General features: G+C 41.4%; 1 protein-coding gene and 1 pseudogene across 4 annotated transcripts in view; one reads left to right on the top strand and one right to left on the bottom strand.

The window, feature by feature from the left end:
* The window catches only part of EPB41L4A (erythrocyte membrane protein band 4.1 like 4A), a 274,144-nt gene extending 264,990 nt beyond the window's left edge, over window positions 1-9,154 (bottom strand). For 2 of the 3 annotated variants that reach the window (XR_004739723.3, XM_008991698.5), the window contains exon 1: window positions 8,181-9,154. Coding sequence is in view for 1 of the 3 variants with exons in the window: in XM_008991698.5 (XP_008989946.1) it covers window positions 8,181-8,279 (99 nt within the window). In the remaining 2 variants the exon portion in view is untranslated. The remainder of the gene's footprint in view (window positions 1-8,180) is intronic. The other variant, XM_078365056.1, reaches the window with a different exon arrangement.
* Window positions 8,278-10,186, top strand: LOC100401079 (uncharacterized; annotated as a pseudogene). Its single transcript, XR_013532725.1, has 3 exons — window positions 8,278-8,304; window positions 8,387-8,624; window positions 8,715-10,186. The product of XR_013532725.1 is annotated as an uncharacterized LOC100401079 (transcript).
* The last annotated feature ends 4,002 nt before the right edge of the window (window positions 10,187-14,188 follow it).

Below are 14,188 nucleotides of genomic sequence, written 5' to 3'. Positions count from 1 at the left end.
ACTTCTCCAAAGAAGATGTACAAATAACCAAAAGGCCAGGTGCAGTGGCTCATGCCTGTAATCCCAACACTTTGGGAGAATCTGCTGAGGCCAGGACTTCAAGACCAGCCAGAGCAACATAGCAAGACCCTGTCTCGAAAAAAAAAAAAAAAAGCCAATAAGCACAAGAAAAGATGATCAACATCGTTAGTCACCACAGAAAAATGCAAATAACACAGTAAGATGCTACTTCAACATTCAATAGGATGATAATAATAAAAAAGACAGATTTGTAACAAGGGTTAGTGAGAATGTGGAGAAATTAGAACCCTTATACAAAATGATGAAGTTACCATGGAAAACAGTTTGACAGCTTGTCAAACTGTTAAACTTTATGACACAGCAATTCCACTCTTAAGTATATACACAAGAGAAATTAAAACATTATTAAATTAAATGAGAACATATGTCCATACAAAAACTCGTACATGATTCTTCAGAGCAACATTATTTATAGTAGGCAAACAGTGTAAATAACCATCAACTGATGAAAGCTAAAATCTAGTATATCCATACAATGGACTATTTTTCTGCAATAAATAGACAAAGTACTGATGCGTGCTACATTGTGAATGAATCTTAAACACATTACTCCAAGTGAAGGAAGACATTCACAACATACTACATATCATATGAACCTATTTATATGAAATGTTCAGAATACACAAAGCTATAGACAGAGAAAGATTAGTGGTTACATAGTGGTGGGGTGTGGGGGATGGGAGGTTGGAAGGAAATGGGGAGTGACTGCTAACAGGTATGTAGTTTCTTTCTGCAGAAATGAAAACCTTATAAACTTGATTGTGGTGATGGTTGCACAATTCCATAAATATATAAAAAACCACTGAATTGGACAATTTACACGGGTAAATTGTACAGCACACAATTTATATGTCAATAAAGCTGTTTTTAAAAATTAAATAAGAAATTGAGAAGGCTACTATAAATAATGTTGCTCTGAAGAATCATGTACAAGTTAGACTACCATCAGAGTCTGGTTTAGGTGAAAGGGCCAAACTAAGTCATAAGCAGTGAGGATGGCAAAGAAAAACCATCCTCTTTTTTGACAAGCTGCAATTAAGGCAGCAGAGGTTCCAGGCCTGCTTCTCAAACACAGGTCTGATGAAGGTCAACATGGGTGAGTGATTTAACAACTCAAATGGTTTCTATGGGCTAGCTCAGCAATGTGACACTCATGCACACCACTGTTCTCTAAAGAAAGCATTTTCAAATCAACCTCTGGAACACCGTCCCCACAAGCTGAAGACTAGGCATTACTAAATGTGCTTTCCCAAGGGCTCAGAAGGTGTCATTCCTAAACAATATGCTGCAGCAGCATGTGGTTCCCTCTGCAGTCTCAGTTGGCTGATCCTTCCTTTGCCATCTGACCTTTTGGTTATTGTCTGTGTGAGCTATCGCTCAGCACATCTCCGTTTTCCTTGCCTGTCCCCATCTCTCTTGTTCTAACTTCCTGGCATGTCAATATTCTCTGCTGGAAAACAGACTTCTCGCACATTTTGGAAGGGCTGCTGGGCCTTTTGTGTCTTCAGTGATTATCAGGACAGCCTCTGGAGGAACCATTCCAGCTCCTGAGGAATCTCTTTGCAAGAGTGTTTAGTTACAGAGAAAGGGATTAACAATAGGCAACATTAAGGAAAAACAACTATTTCACTTAAAAAAGAGCACAGGAAATACATACATGGCTCAGAGGACACAGGAATGCAATCCACATTTTTAAGAATGGTATAGACACTCTAAATTGAACTTACAAAGCTTTTGAGTCACAAAGTAAACTGACTGGTTCCTGAATTTAGCACACGTAGCCTATGCCCAGGACATGTGATAACAGGTGCCTGTTTAATCTTAACATATGAAATGTAGAAACAAAACTTACAGGGCAGAAACAAATGGCAGTTAGTCATCACAACCCAAAGCAGGATGACCAGGAGCGATATGCAGGAGCTTCAGATGTGACTAAATTTGTCAGAGATAAAGCTGAATCAAGGCAGTCAATCTCAGAAAGGCAGGAGCCATAGATGCAACAGTTTCATCTCTGACTTGTCATGTTTACAACAGGCCTGCAAACAAATGCACTTTGAAACAGAATGAAAAACAATGTTTTTCATAAAAACCCAATATTTAACTTATTTACGCCATTTTTTCCACTAAGCCTTAGAGCAGTGTCAGATTAGGTTTATGCAGCTTCAAGAGTAAGACAGGTGGTTCCGCAAGATTAAAAATTACAGTGCTGGTTTACAGTAGCATAAACCCCCACTGTAAAACCAACCAATATGGTTCTCAGACAGTTTAAAGAATAGGAGACAAGGAAGAAAAGTCACTCAAGTGTAAGGATCTATTTTCCATTCAGGAAATACGCTCTTCTTCCGAAAGATTCCGGTTGGAAGGGGAGCATTAAATTTACAAGAGAAAGACTTGGTACTTACAACATACAAAAATGGTGTGATTCGTGTTTTCTGAAATAGCTGCTAGTCAGCTTTTCAATGTACTGCATGCATTCAGCCCACTGCACCATCTCATTTTCTACCCATTATCAATATAAAAATTAGAGTATCTTGGCAACAGATTTTTCACAGTGAGATTCACTTTATTCTAGGGTCTTTTCTAGTAAAAATAAAATAGCAAAGGAACCCCATTATCTAGAAGATTTTCAATATAGCCTATTCTAACACTCCACTCATTCTTCTCTCAAATGATACTTAATAAGCATCTACTACATGAAGCATACAGCTCTGACTCCTGGGGATCACAGGAAGGAGCTCACAAGCTGCTGGAGGAGACAGATGTGTCCAGAAATGATGCATGCAATGTGACAGACGCTGAAACAGGAATGTGTAAGACACAAATAGGCACCTACCTCTGCCTGGTCAGGCAGAAGTGAAGGTTGCCTAGCAGATGGGACACTTGATTCAAGGATGGTTCAGCTAAGGATGTGTTTAGGGAAAGACAAAAGGGGATACAAATCTCATGCATAAAGTCTCAAAACAATCTGGAATATTTGGGAAACTGTGAGCAGTTTCTGCATACCTAGAGGGCAAGTCACCTAGACAGGCAAGGCTAGATCAGGTAGGGAGCTAAGTCAAACAATGCAGTTTGGACTTTATGTCTAGGAAGGAATGAGCCACTACAACAAGGGGAAAATGAGGGAAGATGAAATAAAGTTAAAATTTTCTGGGGACTTATCACATGAAAAACAGCATGAATGTAGAAGGTGAATACTGTACATCATTTCTTTCCATTTTACAAATGGTGAAACTGAAACTCAGAAAAGACTCAGCTACTAAGTAATCAGTGGTGCCAAAATTTAAACCCGGGTAATCTGACTCCAGAACCTATGCTTTTAATCACAGCAGCTATTGTTCTGTGTATAAAGATATGAAGCAAGTGTAAAGATACTTGAATATGAAGCAAGATAAAGATACCATATTGTTTTCACTGAATATGAGGCAAACAACTCACCATTCCAAAAGAGAGGGAAGTAAAGAAAAAATACAAGGCATCTAAAAGTTACCCTGCATTCAAGATAGAAACTGTGCAACAAAGACATAAGAACAAACGAAGCTGCTATCTATCCTCTATGATAGTGGTTCTCAACAAAGGGTGATTATACCCATCAGGGAACATCTGGGGACATTTTTGGTTGTCATTATTGGAAAAGAGGTTCTACTACTGGTATCTGGTGAGAGGAGACAGGGAATGCTGCTAAGTATCCTACAGGGGACAGGATAAATTCCCATAGGGAGTTCAACATAGTTCAAGCTTACCAATATAGAATTCAAGAACACACACAGTAACTGGATTGCAAAAATTGTAGTTCACTATCAACCAAGAATACCAGAAAGACAGCCATAAGCTGTTGGAGGTAACAAACAATGCTTTCCCCCTTAAACAATTATTAAATCACATTCAAGTCATGGATGATAAAAAAGCATTTTCAATTTTTTTTTTCAAGGAAAAAATTTACTGTAAACTGAGGGGCTATTTATACACAGTTTGTCTTATGCAGCCAAAAATTGTATGTCACATCTGAATTTTAGAAAACTGGATGTAGTATGGAGGAGAGACACTTTCTAGCCCAGTCACATCTAATTTAATACCCAATCAAGACCCACAGTGAATTTTTTGTTAAATGTTGGTGTGTGATTACTTGCTTCAACCTATGTTTATATGGTTCCTGACTCAGTATGTTCAGTGGCTGATACCAAAAGATATGAGTATTCACATATAAACTTAATATAATTTGTGAAGCTATTGCTTTTCATTTTTTCCCAGTCTTCTGAGATATTTTATTTCCTGGTCCAAATGGAAGGCAAATTGTAACTTTTGGTAAGTAAGATGCACAGAATTTAAGCCTTTGCCTTATGATTGTTTTTCTAGCTTATTAGCAAGTTTCTGATCAAAGCATCAAAACTGACTCACAGTATTCCCTCAGGAACCTCGGGATGATTGGGAGGTAACATTATTTAACAGTTAATGGATGAATTATATACTTTAACTGGGCGAATTGTATGGTATATCTTAACAAAGCCATTTAAAAGAAGTTAATGAAATTTTCATCTTACTGTCATATTGGTTTCATTAATTTAATCAATACTCACAGGGAAAAATGAGCACCTAAATATTCATCACACTACTCAGAGGATAAAATCTTGCCAAAATTAAAATACTAATCTATTTCACATTTGTAGCAGCAATTTTGAGAATTTATAAGCAAATCTTGAGATTTTTTTTTTCTGAAAATCTTTTGCTAACCAAATGAAAACCTAGAAAAGCAGTCTGAGCCACATTCGAGTTTTGCTTTGTAAGAGAACAAAAAAAAAGTCATCTACCTCCCTCAGCACAGAGAACTAGAAAGGACACAAAAACAGTTTCCCAGAACAAACATTACTCAGACAACTGAGACCAACCAAAGCAGAAATCCTTACTTGAACAAACAACAGAGATAGCAGCAAAATACAAACCACTAAAAGCTATTGTAGGGCTCAATACATAACCAAAAGCTTTCAGCTTATATAAACTTGAGTTTTGAAATCTTGGATAAGGTTCAAACTGTGAACTGCACAAATACTACTTTCTGCTGTCAAGGAGAGGTTGTCCCTAAAGCAAGTAAAAAAGGTAAATACCTGTGTAGCATTAATAGGAATACAAAGATACTGTTTTATTTTTCCAGTATTTTTTTTAACAGAAAATTATTTTCCATCTAAACAGAAATGAAATTATTTTCCATTTAAATGATATTCATCTTACCATATAAGATGAGTAACTGTCTTCAGGCTGAAACACTTTTCATGGTGTCATTGACTTTTTTCTAACATCGATTAAAAACTTATCTAAGTTGTAGAAAAATCACTTCATAATTTTTCTATTTGTGATTTGGTGCTTAAACAAATCCAAAGAGTGTTTTTCAAAATTACACACAAAAATAATGTTTACCAAGATTCTCTCATGCTTCTTCCACCTTAACTTGCTATAATTAATCTTTTCTAATTCACAGTGCATTATTTTAACAGTAACACAAGCAAACTCTCAAGCAACCATTTAGAATCAGTAAAACTACTTCTAGTAAGAGATGAAATATGGCCACAATTTTAATGCAAAATTAGCATCTTCATCTAAGATAGAATACGAACAGTATAATCACATATGTTAGAAAATGCATTTGAAGAATAGAGATTTTTCCAGTTAATTTCAGAGAAAAGTAGGCTAATTGATGTTACTTGCTTAATTTTGACCTTAATTAGTGGTAATCAAAATTACCAAGTATACTATCTTCCGGAAAAACACCATAATGGTAACTATGGGTTATTAACTGTTTACTTTTCCATTTATGATCTAAAGCATAAGTTAATTTTATGTAATTAATGCAATATACATCAATTGTACCTATGCACCATAATACATGAAGGTTAGGAAAAAGTTTGAAAGGCATGTACAGAATAACATACACATGTTCATCCAATGTTTGAATACCATCTACATGCAATATATTTTTCATACATTATACCATTTATAAATATGCAAACATATTTAATTTAGTACACGCCAAGGATAGGTAGGTGTTTAACACGTACATTTTTATGGTAGCAAAGAAGATAATGTGGTTAGCTTTAGCAGACAACATCTGTGTTACACACATGGCCATCAAAGTAATTGTGGCATGCTTTGTGACAAGGACAGAGGCCAAGCCTGTTGTTAAATGATCATTTCCAACAAAAACCTGCTGAAATTATTATTTAGTTACATGGCCTGTATCCAAAATAACAATATTATATAGTTACTGTTGCCTTTGACTCACTCACCAATTTTCAGCCTGTTTGTAAAACAAGATAAGCACCACTGGGTTATAAAAAATAATTATGGATCAGGATTTTTGATTCATGTTACTCTGACAAAATTATTCCATTTAATCCCAAGTCCTGGCTGCTCTCTTGACAGGATAATGTACACACTCTACAGCTGACAGGCATGACTTTCATGATAAAATAGGAAGCTTACATTCCAGATGACTTTAGAGTCCAGATAATTTAGACTTTGCACTTCAAAAAGATTTCTTTGTTGTCTTAGTATCTGATCATCAGTTACCTTTTTCCAATTGTTTCTATCTCTACACCACAAAGAATCTATATATTATCTAGAATTTAGGATGTTTTTGTGATTTTTTGCCTATTTTATTCAGTACACCAAAGAATGTAACTTCATCTTGTAAGGTACAGTATTTTCCTGATTCTATTGGGTGGGTGAGAGGAGAAATATTTTGGAACATAAAGAAAAGTTAAAAATACAAAATGTACATTCTCCCCCAAAAGAGTCTATTTTATTGGTCTTGAAAGGAAACCCCATAGGAGAATCCAGTTGAATTCTGCTCATTATAATTACTGGGGAAACAATATTCAAAACAATCTTGTTTTGAATTAAAGGAATTAATTAATTAACAATTAAAGGAAAGAGTTAACAGTCTTGTAGCTTTAACTGATCATTTTTGCCTCTTTCTCTTGCAAAAGAATCACACCTATGAAATTGGAATTCTGTGCACTAAGAATGGCAACACCAACGCTGAAACTTTTAGCCAGGAATAGTAATCCTAGTGTGCATAAAACCACGTAAAAACTGATTCACAAAAGGAAATGCCCAGGGCCTACCCCATTAGGATTAACTTCTGATTTGAAGAGACTAAGAGAGGATACTTGGCAGTCTGATCTCTATTTCTCAGAAGGCCAGCTATATCAGAGGCGGGGAGCGGTTTCCCTTCAGGCGACTCAGCCGCTGCCTCACCTAAAACGCCTTAGTGATTTAAAACTGAAAGAGAAAGGTAAACAAAACAACAAAATGCTTCGGATTTAGGTCTCGTTTACGTAGTTAACATTGTTGTTAAGACCTAAACAAGCACGCAGGCGCATTGGTCAGGTTGTCGCTATAAACATAAACACCTCATCAAATGTAAGGAAGAGGAGCTCTGTTGGGCTCTGCTACTTTTTTGTTTGGGTTCTCTAGGTTAATGTGTTGATTCCATTTTGATGACCCACAAACAGGAGCAAAGTTATTACTGGGTCGCTTTGAGAGATGTTTACTTAAACGTGAGGATAAACCTAGGTAGCTGTAGAAAGAGAAAATATTTTCCGTCCAAACGTAGCATTACCCAACTACAAACGCACGCAAAATAATCACAATTACCCATTAATGTGTTTCAATGAGTGAACTAGTTCACTTCCCTAATTACACTATCTAGGAAAACGCCTTCAACAGAACCGAGGGAAATCGTGCTTTCAACGCTGTGGTGGGATGCAGCCGGTATAACCTATTCTGCCTTCTTTGAGAGCTGCGACGGACCCGGAGGCTTTTGGAGAAAACGTCTGGGGAAGAGTTTGGGGTTGCTGCTGGGAGTTGGTGTGCTAAGTAACCTCTGACAGGTCAAACTCAACTTTACTTTTTGAAGGAACTCAAAGTTAACTCACCCTGGCACATCCACCCTCTCCCTGCGCGCAGGGGACAGCGGCCTCTCCTCCCCACCGCGCAGAGACGCGGCCGCCGCCCTCGACCCACCGGTGACCGTCCTCAGACAAAGCGGTGGACCCCCGCGCCCGCCCTGTCGCCTACCCCCGGAACGCGGTCCCGGCCGCACCCACCTTGATACCCTGCTGCTGGGTGGTGAGGGTTAACTTGGATTCATCCAGAAGCAAAACTTCGCAGTAAAATTCTTCCGGAACAGCGCAGAAACAGCCCATGTCGGTTGTGGCCGTCTCCAGCCAGGCGAGAAAGCTGCCACAGAGGCGCCCAGCCGCCCCCTCCCCTCAAGCGCGACGCATTAATTTATTGTCCCGGCCTTGGTGAGGGCGAGAGGAGCAACTCCCGGCGGGGTCCGGGTCCCGGCCGCCTAGCCGCCCGGCGGGGCGGGAGCGAGGAGGGCGGAAAAGCCCGGGAGAGTCAGCGCCCGGGAGCCGCCGGTGAAGCGCCTGCGGAACTGGGCGCCGAGGGCGGCGGCGCGTCCCCGGGCATCCTGCGGCTCGGGATCCTCCGAAGACCGAGGCGCGGGCCCCTCCTGCAGTCCTGGGGACGACGAAAGTCTCCTGGCACTGGGGCAAGATACGGAATTCGAGGCCCTCCCCGGCCTTGGAAGCCCCTGGAAGCGCTGCGGCTCCCTCCAGCCGCACGGGTTTGAGCTCGGCCCCGACGTCCCGGCCTCCGAACGGCCTGCGGAGTCTCCCGCCGGCGCGCACTTCCAGCCGCAACCCCGCCCCGCAGCCCCAGGTCAGCTCCGCCGAGTAGGAAGCGCTCAGCTCTTCTTTTGTGTCAGGAGCACCCACGACGCCCCGGCCATGCGAGCGGGGGCAGAGACGAGGGTCGTCGCTCCGTCCGCTACCCCGTCCCCCAGCACTGGGCGCTGAGCAGCCGGGAGGGGCGGAAAGGGCAGCAGGCTCCTTACTGACACCGGCGAGGGGAGGTCAGCTCGTCGCGGGGCGTGGCTCCCGTCCGGGGACCCCCGAGCTCATCACGGGTGGCCGAGTGTAGCCAAGTTCAAGCTCTCCCTCCGGGAATGCCTGCTGCGGCGGCGGAGCGCGGCTGCTTCAGGACTTTCAGCCAAGCCGGGAGGCGGGGACCTGCGGGCAGAGGAGCGACGCCCCAGCTGGGAACGCGGCGGGAGGGGGTGTGCCCTGGGCGCGCCAGGCCGCGGAGGCTCCGGGGAAAGTTCTCTTAGCTGCGCGAGGGGTGGCGCCCAGGGCGGAAGCAGCCCAGGTGCATCTGGGCCCGGCCCAGGCGTCTGGAAAAGGCCCCGGAAAGAAGGGTTCCCCCCAGCCCAAGGATGGCCGCGCAGGGGAGCCCCGGTCTGGGCGGGGTATCAACTGGGGGGCGGAGGGCGGGACGGAGGTGGTCCCAGCCGCGAAGTGCGGCGGGTCCGCGCTCCCAAGCCGCGCGCTGCGCCGGAGCCGCTGGGCCGTCCTGTGCTCGTTGCGTCCGTTTCCCTGGGAGACCTGGAAGCTGGCTGGGGAGAGGAGGACGCGGTGCTGCTCGGACCCCACCGTACGGCGTTCCCAGTCCCACGCCCTCCGCGCGGTCGGCGGCATGCAGGACTGAGGGGCACAATAGCTCTGAAGCTGCAGTGACCCCTGGTGGGTCCTGATGTCCGTACACAGACAGCCGAGGCTGAGCTGCGGAAGAGGCTGAGCCCCGCTGGGCTTCGGAGCAGGTGCAATCAGTGCTCTCCAGCTGGGAACCAGCAGCGAGTTAATGCGAGTCACAGTTGGGGGAGACACGAGGGGAGATCTCCCAGAAAAAAAAAACTCTATATTGAGTTTAAGAGTTAGAGCTTTGGCATCAGACGTAGTTTTGAGTTGACTATTCTATTACTTGTTAGCTGCGTAGCCAAAGCTCAAAAACTTGCTTATAACCTCGGACGTTAGCGCTTAAAACAAAACTAGGCTTCCGTAGCACAGAAGAAATTAAATGAACAATTGGCAACTTTGACGGAGTTTCCTCTCATAGTGATTTGCCACAAAGGACCTTCTGTAGGAAGCCTCGGCCTTCCCTGCTATTGTGATCCCATCCGAACCATGGATCAGCACAGCCACCGAAGTGCAGTATAAAGTTCTGAACTTTACCTAGGCTATGAATAAAACTCTATTTTATCTTCTGAGTTTTCTGTGAAATTGACGCAGGTTTTGAATTTCTAGTCAAATTCTGTGTCCAACTTTGTTTTATTGTCAAAGTCTTGCCCGACTTATGAGGTGACACGTTATTATGCTAGATTTTAGCATTTCTGCTTGTGGAGGCTTTTCTCTCCTGTACTTCAGTATTCCTGACACCAGTTACCAAATGTGATTAAAAGATGGCATAACATTTTCATTCTTCACCTCTATATCCAACCGAGACACCTGAGGCTGCAAAAACAAAAGGTTCAAGCAGTCATTAGTTCCCAGTTTTGAGTTTCGCTGTCACCTGTTTTTTAGCCCTTTGATTTCGTTTTTGGATTTCTGATTTTTGTTTTTGCTGTTGTTTGTTGTTGTTGTTGTTGTTACCTCCAATGGCAAAGGGAAGGCTGAGGGTTTTGGCTGGGGCAGGGATTCTGTTCCCAGCTCCTCACAAAGATAGGTACAAAGCCATAAGATCTCATACATATGATTCTCTTTCCTGGGGGAAGCATTTTCTTTTCCACTTGTTTATCCGAGACTGGAGAAAATGCAATTTAAAATCTATTTAACACAAAATTGGAGATTACTAGTGACAACAGAATTCCATAGGATTTCTAAAGATAGCTTTATTGCATATAATTTACATACAATATACTGCATAATTTTAAGTATACAATTTGATGAGTTTTGACATATGTGCACCCATGAACCCACGACCACAATCAAGCTAGTACACATATTCATCCCTCTCTATGATTTCCTCCTGCACTTTGTCTTTTTTTTTTTTTTTTTTTTTTTTTTTTTTGAGGCAGAGTCTTGCTCTGTCGCCCAGGCTGGAATGCAGTGGTGAGATCTCAGCTCACTACCACCTCCGCCTGCCAAGTTCAAGCAATTCTCCTGCCTCAGCCTCCTGAGTAGCTGGGACTACAGGCGCCCGCCACCATGCCCAGCTAATATTTTGTGTTTTTAGTCAAGATGGGGTTTCACCATGCTATCCAGGATGGTCTGGCACTCCTGCTCTCGTGATCTGCCTGCCTTGGCCTCCCAAAGTGCTGGGATTACAGGCGTGAGCCACCGTGCCTGGCCACTTTCTCATCTTTCACTCCCATTCCTCACCACAACTCACTTGCCAGGCAACCATAGATCTGCTTTCTGTCACCATCATTTAGCTACATTTTCTGGAGTTTAATACCAATTGAATCATACAGTGTCAACTCTCCTTTTTGTCTGGTTTGTTTCACTCAGCGCAATTATTTTGAGATTTAACCATGCTGTTGTGAATATAAATAGTTCATTTATTTTTATTGCTCAATAATATTCCATTGTATATATATACCACAGTTTTTCCATTCATTTATGTGGTTTCCAGTTTTTGACTATTACAAATAAAGCTGCTATGAGGATTATATTAGTCAGCTCAGGCTGCTATAACAAAATACAGTAGACTGGATGGCTTAAACAGCAGACATTTATTTTCTCACAGTTCTGGAGCCTGGAAGTTCAAGATTACTATACCATCATGGTCAGTTTCTGGTAAGGCCCCTTCCTGACTTGAAGGAAGCTTCCAACTTACTGTGTGCTCACATGACATCTTTGTGTGCTTATAGAGAGAAAAGGGAAGGAAGAGAGAGGGAGAAAAGGAGAGAGAGATAAATATAAGGAGCGTGAGAGAGACACCAAGATAGCACTCTCTGGGGTCGATTCTTACAAGAACATTAATCTGGTGGTATCAGGGCTCTACTCTTATAATCTCATTTAACCTTAATTGCGTCCTTATAGACCCTATCTCTAAACATTCACACTGGGTTAGGTCTTCAATGTATGAATTTTGAGGTGACATAATTCAGTCCATAGAAAGAATCCATGTCTTTATATGTACATGTGTTTTTGTTTCTTTTGTAATAAAGAGTAGAATGACTGGATCAGAAGTTATGCAACTGGTGAATAAACATATGTAAAGATGCTCAACATCATTAGTCATTAGGAAAATGCAAATTAAAATCACCATAAGATACCACTAAAGACCTAACAGAATGGTTACCAAGCTACCATACTGCTATGCCAAGTGTGAGGGAGGATGTGGAGCAAATTTTTTTTTTTAAGATGGAGTCTCACTCTGTTGCCCAGGCTGGAGTGCAGTGGCATGATCTTGGCTCACTGCAACCTCTGCCTCCCAGGTTCAAGTGATTCTTTTGCCTCAGCCTCCCAAGCAGGTGTGTGCCACCACGCCTGGCTAATTTTTGTATTTTTAGTAGAGACGGGGTTTCAACGAGGCTGGCCTTAAACTCCTGACGTTGAGGCCCACCTAGGCCTCCCAAAGTAGGATTACAAGCATGAGCCACCGCACCCAGCCAGATGTGGAGCAATTTAAATTCTCATAATTGCTGAAGGGCATGCAAGATGGTATAACAACTTTGGATAAGTTTTGTAGTTTCTTAAAAAGTTGAACATAGAGCTTCCTCAAAATTTGGAGTAAGACTTTCTCTGCCTATCCAGAAGAACAAATTAACAAGATACTATTCACTTTTTCCCAGGAAATTCATATAGTTTTCAACATGTACATAATATAATATTCTCTGTTTAAAGCTTTGCATGAAAGGCTTTGATCTCTTTTCAGCAATTTTTGTTTTAACATTTTCTTTGGTCAGGATATTTTGTCATAATAAGCCTAGATATATGAGTCAAATGGCAAATAAATTCAGAATAAACATAATCTACAGAAATATGCAGGGATTCCATCTGTGAAAGACTACAGGAATCTCAATCTGAAAGAAGATACTTCATTTTGTATAAAACAGGCCCACCCCTTGCTGAAATATGTACTTCAAAATGCAAACTCAGAATTCTTTTTAGAGCACCATATTCACTTTAGAAAGATGTACTTAAACAATTTATGTCTTCTGTGATCTTTTTATAATCTTACATTTTCAGCCTGAACTTACTGACAATAAATACATGAAGAATTTAATCACTAAAATACCTAAGAACAACGCAGCAGAATCACCAGGGCTTGTTAAAACACTGATTTCTGGCCCCACCCTCAGGGTTTCTGATTTAGTAGTTCTGGAACGGGACCTAAGAATTTGCATTTCTGACAAATTCCCATGTGATGCTAATGCTGAAGATTGGCAAGCTGACTTTGACAATCACTGCTCTCGAGATTATCTTTCAAAAAAAAATAGTTGTTCCTAATTACCTATGAATAATTTGAGAAGGAGGTCGTTCTTCACTAGTAGCCTCCCTGTTATTTTGCCTCCTTCATCAAATTAATGCCTGTCAAAGAGAAAGTATTGAAGATCCTGCCAAGTAGATAACATCAGAGGAGTAGTTATTAAGGGAAATATCCCTAATTCGGTCTCATCATATTACTACTTAGTCTCTTTGGACACTTACTCATTTTTATTTCTAATATAGTATGTGCCCAGGCACATCCAGTTTTTTTAAGACCATTTGTTTCCTGACTCACTTCACATATAGGTATGTCATTAGCCAGCTGTCTTCTAAGTACTGAGGCCTTAGATCCCATTTATTAGAATACCTCAAGGCTGTTACCCATGTTTCAAGGGAAACCATCTCCCAAGAATTCCCTGCAATCTAAGCTGGTCCTTCATCCTTGTGATCGCCAAAAAAATGTTCTTTGGGGGTTACTGAGAATTCTTATTTTACACAGTTGTTCCTTGGTCGTGAATGCCTTAATGTGGTTTGTATTTAGCAAAAACAGTTTGGAACTTTGAAACACCCTAGCTCCCCTTTCTTTTAAAAACAAGCACAAATGGACTTTCCTCTTGCACTATTATATAAGCTGCTTTTTTTTTTTAACCTCACTGCTTACCTTGAGTAACTTTCCATGTCAGTGACTATGCATCCATTTCATCTTTCCTGAGTGTTCTATTATATGCATACACTATAATTAATTTAACAGCTCAAATTTGGCTTTTGGATTGTTGTAAAAATATAAACATGCTGTGGTAAATATGTTTTACATGTATCTGTGTCTATTATTTGAT

The sequence above is a fragment of the Callithrix jacchus genome, chromosome 2 (assembly GCF_049354715.1).
Source record: "Callithrix jacchus isolate 240 chromosome 2, calJac240_pri, whole genome shotgun sequence".
Lineage (NCBI taxonomy): Eukaryota > Metazoa > Chordata > Mammalia > Primates > Cebidae > Callithrix > Callithrix jacchus.
Note: the sequence above shows the minus strand (reverse complement) of the source record. Positions and strands in the feature narration are given on the sequence as shown.